Source organism: Pongo pygmaeus, chromosome 19 (assembly GCF_028885625.2).
Source record: "Pongo pygmaeus isolate AG05252 chromosome 19, NHGRI_mPonPyg2-v2.0_pri, whole genome shotgun sequence".
NCBI lineage: Eukaryota > Metazoa > Chordata > Mammalia > Primates > Hominidae > Pongo > Pongo pygmaeus.
In genome coordinates this window covers 5,261,861-5,268,700 of record NC_072392.2, presented here as the reverse complement: position 1 = coordinate 5,268,700, position 6,840 = coordinate 5,261,861, and the positions used below count along the sequence as shown (strand labels likewise).

General features: G+C 45.6%; 1 protein-coding gene across 1 annotated transcript in view; it reads left to right on the top strand.

Annotated features, from left to right (window-relative positions):
• The window catches only part of NUP88 (nucleoporin 88), a 33,923-nt gene that overhangs the window by 263 nt on the left and 26,820 nt on the right, over positions 1–6,840 (top strand). The window contains exons 2-4 of the mRNA XM_054459453.2: positions 22–518; positions 3,177–3,346; positions 5,682–5,807. Of these exons, the coding sequence (XP_054315428.2) occupies positions 22–518; positions 3,177–3,346; positions 5,682–5,807 (793 nt within the window). The remainder of the gene's footprint in view (positions 1–21; positions 519–3,176; positions 3,347–5,681; positions 5,808–6,840) is intronic.

Genomic DNA, 6,840 nt, shown 5'->3' with positions numbered 1-6,840 from the left:
TCCCGCCCCCTTGGCCTTCAGAAATAATGGTGATTGGCTTTCCCTTGGCGACGCCCCTGCTTGGTGGGCTGGCCTCGCCTTCGCCCCCTACCTGGCACGAGCCTCTCGAGCTTCCGGGCCGCCTGCTCGGTGATTGGCCGAAGCAGGGAGTGGACGGCCGCGGATTGGCTGTGCTCAGCGGCGGGCTGAGCAACTGGAGTGAGGGGAGCAGCTGGACCAAGATGGCGGCCGCCGACGGACCTGCGTGCGACGGCGAGCTCTGGCAGACCTGGCTTCCTAACCACGTCGTGTTCTTGCGGCTCCGGGAGGGACTGAAAAACCAGAGTCCAGCCGAAGCTGAGAAACCAGCTTCTTCGTCGTTGCCTTCGTCGCCGCCGCCGCAGTTGCTGACGAGAAACGTGGTCTTTGGCCTCGGCGGAGAGCTCTTCCTGTGGGACGGAGAAGACAGCTCCTTCTTAGTCGTTCGCCTTCGGGGCCCCAGCGGCGGCGGTGAAGAGCCCGCCCTGTCCCAGTACCAGGTAGTGCCAGGTCGATCTTGGAAGTGACCCTCACCGGGATCTGAACTAGTCTTTTTGTTCCTTTCCCCTCTTGGCTGTTTTTTCATCTTGCGGCAGGCGTTCCAGCGGATTGACTCCGACACTGCCATACGCGGTCGCGGGGACTCAGGCTCTCTCGATGCTTGAGGCCTGGGAGGAAGGAAAGGACCATGGAATATGCAATAAAAATACTAGTGATGGATGAGTGCTCTGGAGAAAAACAAAGCGGGCTAAAAGGGGTTGAGAACGAGTGGGCGGAGTTGCTATTTTTAGTTTGGTCGGGAGAAACCTATTTCCTGACGTGACGCTTATAACAGATACAGATCGTAACTTTCTCTTGCGTTGTGCACAGCAAGTCAGGTAGCAGGTTTCAAAGCACCACGTTTCATGCTTGACATGGAGGAGGAAGTCTGTTAATTCTTCCCTCCGCAGCGCCCGCTTTAGAAAATAAAGCCATACCCAAAATTGGGATTTTTGTTTTTGATTAGCCGACAGCATGTGAAAATGGGTGTGATCCACAAAGTATTACACACTTGCTGTGATCAAATATTGGTCTATGGAAATGTTTATTTGTAATACATAGATTCTCTTAAAGATGAAAAAGTAAAGAGCTTGGTACTCATTCTAAGGTATGACATCTGTTGTGTGCCCGGTCCAATTCTTGTTGCCGAGAAGTGATTTAATTTTAATAAGACGCTAGCAGTGCTTCCGCAGTTTTGAAAATAGGGCAGGAGTCTACAGTCTACTTACTTATACAATTTCAGTTAAAAAGAATTATCAAGGTCGGGCTCGGTGGCTCACGCCTGCAATCCCAACACTTTGGGAGGCAGAGGCAGGTGGATCACCTGAAGTCAGGAATTCGAGACCAGCCTGGCCCACATGGTGAAACCCCGTCTGTACTAAAAATACAAAACTTAGCCAGGTGTAGTGGCGCGCCCTTGTAATCCCAGCTACTCAGGTGCCTGAGGCAGGAGAATCGCTTGAACCTGGGAGGCGGAGGTTGCAGTGAGCTGAGATCATGCCACTGCACTACAGCCTGGGCAACAGAGCAAGACTGTGTCTCAAAATAATTACTAAATGTTCAGCACACAGTATTCTAATAACATTCTATACTGCTATGTAGCATTTGACACAGTCATAGTTTAATTATTTATAATTATTGTCTTTTTTTTTTTTTTTTTGAGACGGAGTTTCGCTCTTGTTGCCCAGGCTGGAGTGCAGTGGCGCCATCTCGGCTCACCGCAACCTCCGCCTTCCGGTTTCAAGCGATTCTTCTGCCTCAGCCTCTCGAGTAGCTGGGATTACAGGTATCTGCCACCACGCCCGACTAATTTTTGTATTTTTAGTAGAGACGGGGTTTCTCCATGTTGGCCAGGCTGGTCTTGAACTCCTGACCTCGTGATCTGCTCACTTCGGCCTCCCAAAGTGTTGGGATTACAGGCGTGAGCCACTGCGCCTGGCCGTTTTTGTTTTGTTTTGTTTTTGAGGCAGGATCTCGCTCTGTTGCCCAGGCTGGAGTGCACTGGTGCAATCTCAGCTAACTGCAACCTCCACCTCCTGGATTCAAGCGATTCTCCTGCCTCAGCCTCTTGAGTAGTTGGGATTACAGGCCCACGCCACCATACCCGGCTACTTTTTGTATTTTTAGTGGAGACGGGGTTTCACCATGTTAACCAGGCTGATCTGGAACTCCTGGCCTCCGGTGATCCACCCGTCTTGGCCTCCCAAAGTGCTGGAATTTCAGCCGTGAGCCATGGCACTCTGCCTCTGTCTTCTTTTCTAGACTGTAAGCTCCAAGGCAGGGGCTGGGTCTGCCCTTGTCATTTTTTAAAAATGTATTTTATTTTTTATTTTTGAAATGGGGTCTTTCTCTGTTGCCCAGGCTGGAGTGCAGTGGTGTGATCACGGCTCATTGCAGCCTCTACTGTCGGGTCGAGTGATCCTCCCACCTAAGCCCTTGGAAGTAGCTGGGACAACAGGCATGTGCCACCACGCCTGGCTATTTATTTTTGTATGTCCAGCATACAAAAATGCTGGAGTGCCCAGAATTTATAAGCTCTCAGTAAATATTGGTGACTATCTCAATAACCATCACTCCTCCAGAATCTCAAAACCTTAGAGATGGGGAAGAAAGCAGCTTATCATGAATTGTAACTTTGGATGTTAAAAGAAAGCATGAGTAAGCTGGGTGTGGTAGCTCTAGCCTATAATCAGCACTTTAGGAGGCCAAGGTGGAGGCAGGTGGCTCTTGTGAGTACAGGAACAGGTGTTTGAGACCAGCCTGGGCAACATGACGAAACCCCCATCTCTACAAAAAACCTTTTTAATTAGCTGGGAGTGATGGTGCACACCTGTAGTCCCAGCTCCTCTGGAAGCTGAGGTGGGAAGGACACTTGAACCCCCACAGTAAAGGCTGCAGTGGGCCGCCACTGCACTCCAGCCTGGGTGACAGAACAAGACTCTGTCTCAAAAAAAAAAAAAAAAAAAAAAAAGTGAGTTAATGGTACAAGTGTGAGTACTTATCCAGAGTTTTATTATCCTATAATTGTAGTAAACAAAAGTATTACTGTGATTTCAAGTAACTGTCACCTGTATTTATATTAAAATTAACTATGTTGACTGGTTTGCTTTAATTTTCAGAGATTGCTTTGCATAAATCCACCCCTGTTTGAAATCTATCAAGTCTTGTTAAGCCCAACACAACATCATGTAGCACTTATAGGAATAAAAGGACTTATGATATTAGAATTACCTAAAAGATGGGGGAAGAATTCTGAATTTGAAGGTGGAAAATCAACAGTGAATTGTAGGTAAGTTGTATACTATTTATCTGTATAATTTATTATATATACAGAAAATTGTTCAAGACCAGTGGTTCTTAAGCATGTTTAGTATACTACTTAAAACATTAGAGCACTCCTTGTGGTCTGCAGACTGGCTTCTGTGTTATCAATGTTTATAGTATATGTGTAATTGATTGTACTTTTATTCTGCCTGAAGTACCACATTGCTGTCTCATTGGAGGCTAGGCCATTCTTTCAATTGGGCAGAAGTAAGATTTTGTAAAACTAGTTGTTATCTGTCAGCCAGAAGTTTGCCAGAAGTGTAAGTATTTTATGTGTGTGTGTGTATTTTTTTTTTTTGAGATGGAGTCTTGCTCTGTCACCCAGGCTGGAGTGCAGTGGCACAATCTCGGCTCACTGCAAGCTCTGTCCCCTGGATTCAAGCGATTCTCCTGCCTCAGCCTCCCGAGTAACTGGGATTACAGGCAAGCGCTACCATGCCCAGCTAATTTTTGTATTTTTAGTAGAGACGGAGTTTCACCATGTTGGCCAAGCTGGTCTTGAACTCCTGACCTCAAGTGATCCACCCACCTTTGCCTCCCGAAGTGCCGGGGTTATAGGTGTGAGCCACTGCACCTGGCCTATTTTTATATAATGTTTTTTTCAACAAATCCAGAAAAGTGAATCTGAAAGATCTACTGAAAAGAGTACAGATGCTTTTCAACTTACGATTGGGTTATGTCCCTATAAACCCAGTGTAAGTTGAAAATGCATTTATTGCTGACAACACAGCAGGGGATCCCCGATTTAGGATGGTTCAACGTAGGATTTTTCAACATTATGATGGGTAACCCCATCATAAGTCATAAGGTGCTCCTCAATTTATGTTGGGTTATGTACTGGTAAACGCATTGTAAAGTTAGGGATCATCTGTATAAGGTAGAAACTACTTTTAGCTCCACAACTTATAAGTTGAGTCCCCTTAAACTGTTTACTTTCTAAATCTGTTTCCTTATTTTAAAAATAGGATTGATAATATCTGCCCTTGTAATTTCCTTACAGGGTTAGTAAAAAGATCAAATGAGATACTATGTCTGAAAACACTTGTACTGTATAAATATGTATCAATCCTAAGTCAAACCATCCTAAAATATATATATACGTATGAAATATGCTATAATTTGGGGCCAGGCACGGTGGCTCACGCCTGTAATCCCAGCACTTTGGGAGGCCGAGGCGGGTAGATTGCCTGAGCTCAGGAGTTTAAGACCACCCTGGGCAACATGGTGAAACCTCATTTCTACTAAAATACAAAAGCTGGGTGTGGTGGCACACGCCTGTAGTCCCAGCTACTCAGGAGGCTAAGGCACAAGTATTGATGAAGTCCGGGAGGCGGAGGTTGCAGTGAGTCGAGATCACGCCACTGCACTCCAGCTTGGGCCACAGAGTGAGACTTCATCTCAAATAAACAAACAAATAAAATTTAAATAATTTAAATAAATTATTAAAATAAATTATTTATTTATTTTGAGACAGAGTCTCGCTCTGTAGCCCAAGCTGGAGTGCAGTGGCGTGATCTCAGGTCACTGCAACCTCTTCAGTCCAGGCTGGAGTGCAGTGGCGCGAGCTCAGCTCACTGCGGCCTCTGCCTCCTGGGTTCCAGCCATTCTTCTGCCTCAGCCTCACAGGTAACTGGGATTACAGGCACATGCCACCACACTTGCCTAATTCTTGTATTTTTAGTGGAGACGGGGTTTTACCATGTTGGCCAGGCTGGTCTCAAACTCCTGACCTCAGGTGATCCACCCGCCTCGGCCTCCCAAAGTGTTAAGATAGGCGTGAGCCATCACACCCAGCCAATGTGCTATAATTTAGAAGATATTTTTATTTCAATTCTTTGATATTGATTGAATAGATGCCTGGAATGCCCTCTCAGCATGATTTCAGGGAAATAAATTTGAAGGAAAGAGAATCAAAGAGTGTTAAAATAGAAATTTCTTTAGGGCCTGGCGCAGTGGCTCATGCCTGTAATCCCAGCACTTTGGGAGGCCGAGGTGGGCAGATCACCTGAGGTCGGGAGTTTGAGACCAGCCTGACCAACATGGAGAAACCCCCCTCTCTACTGAAAATACAAAGTTAGCTGGGCGTGATGGCAGGTGCCTGTAATCCCAGCTACTTGAAAGACTGAGGCAGGAGAATCACTTGAACCTGGGAGGCGGAGGTTACAGTGAGCTGAGATTGTGCCGTTACACTCCAGCCTGGGCAACAAGAGAGAAACTCCATCTTAAAAAAAAAAGTTCCTTTAGAAGATTTTCATCCAAGTTGTACAAAATGTTTTGGAAAATTATTATCTTTATTTTAGCACCACTCCAGTTGCTGAGAGATTTTTCACCAGTTCCACCTCTCTGACTCTAAAGCATGCTGCATGGTATCCAAGTGAAATCCTGGATCCCCACGTAGTGCTGTTAACATCAGACAACATAATCAGGTAAGTTTTATTTTTCTCTCTCTTGAAGCCTAGCGAGTGGGAAAGCTCTGTTTCTGTTTGCCAATTAACAGCTCAACATAGAACGAAGTGAGTCATTGAATGAGTCAGTGCTTTTATTGGATGGCTGTTGTAACCCATTCTCAATCATAAGAATTGCCTAACTGCTCTAACTTACCACTATTCCTTCTCAACTAGTCTTCCTGCCTCCAGGTATCTCCTCTCCTAATCTGACACATTAGAATAATCTTTCCAAAACTCTTTCATTATGTCACCCTTTTGTTAATAACGTAGCATAAAGGAAAGAGAATGTAAGTGTAAACTGAGAGATTTGAATTCTTGTCCCACCTCCTTTTCTGTTATCTTTGAGATCTTGAGCTTTTTAGGGGTTGGGGGGGGCTCAGTTTCCAATCTTTTAAGTTGAGAAGGTTTGATTCAATAGTTTCTAAAGCCCCTTCAAGCTTTGCACTCTATGATTAAATGCCCTAATGCTATGTAGATTTCTACTCTATTATCAGCTAACTTTCTGGATCGGCCTTATGTAAAAAGTTATTGGGAGGACTCAGCAGAGGTACAGATACCTTCAGTTTTATTTTTCGTAATCACTGCTTTTAACTGTGCTCTACTAAATCTTCCTTCACTGCTGAATGGCTCACCCCTTAATGGTGTCTTATACAGATCCCCATAGCTTTCTCGTTACTTCTAGTTATGAAAACAGTGTGTCTGGTTTAAAACTCATCTTGGCCGGTTGCAGTGGCTCACACCTGTAATCCCAGCACTTTGGGAGGCCAGGGTGGGAGGATCACTTGAGCCCCTGAGTTCAAGACCAGTGTGGGCAGTACAGTGAGATCCTGTCTCTGCAAAAAAATTAGCTGGGCATAATGGCATGTGCCGGTAGTCCCGGCTACTCAGGAGACTGAGGTAGGAAGATCGCTTGAGCCCAGGAGTTTGAGGCTGCAGTGAGCCATGATCATACCACTGCACTCCACCCTGGGTGACAGGGTGAAACCCTGTCTAAAGAAAATAAAAATGTCAA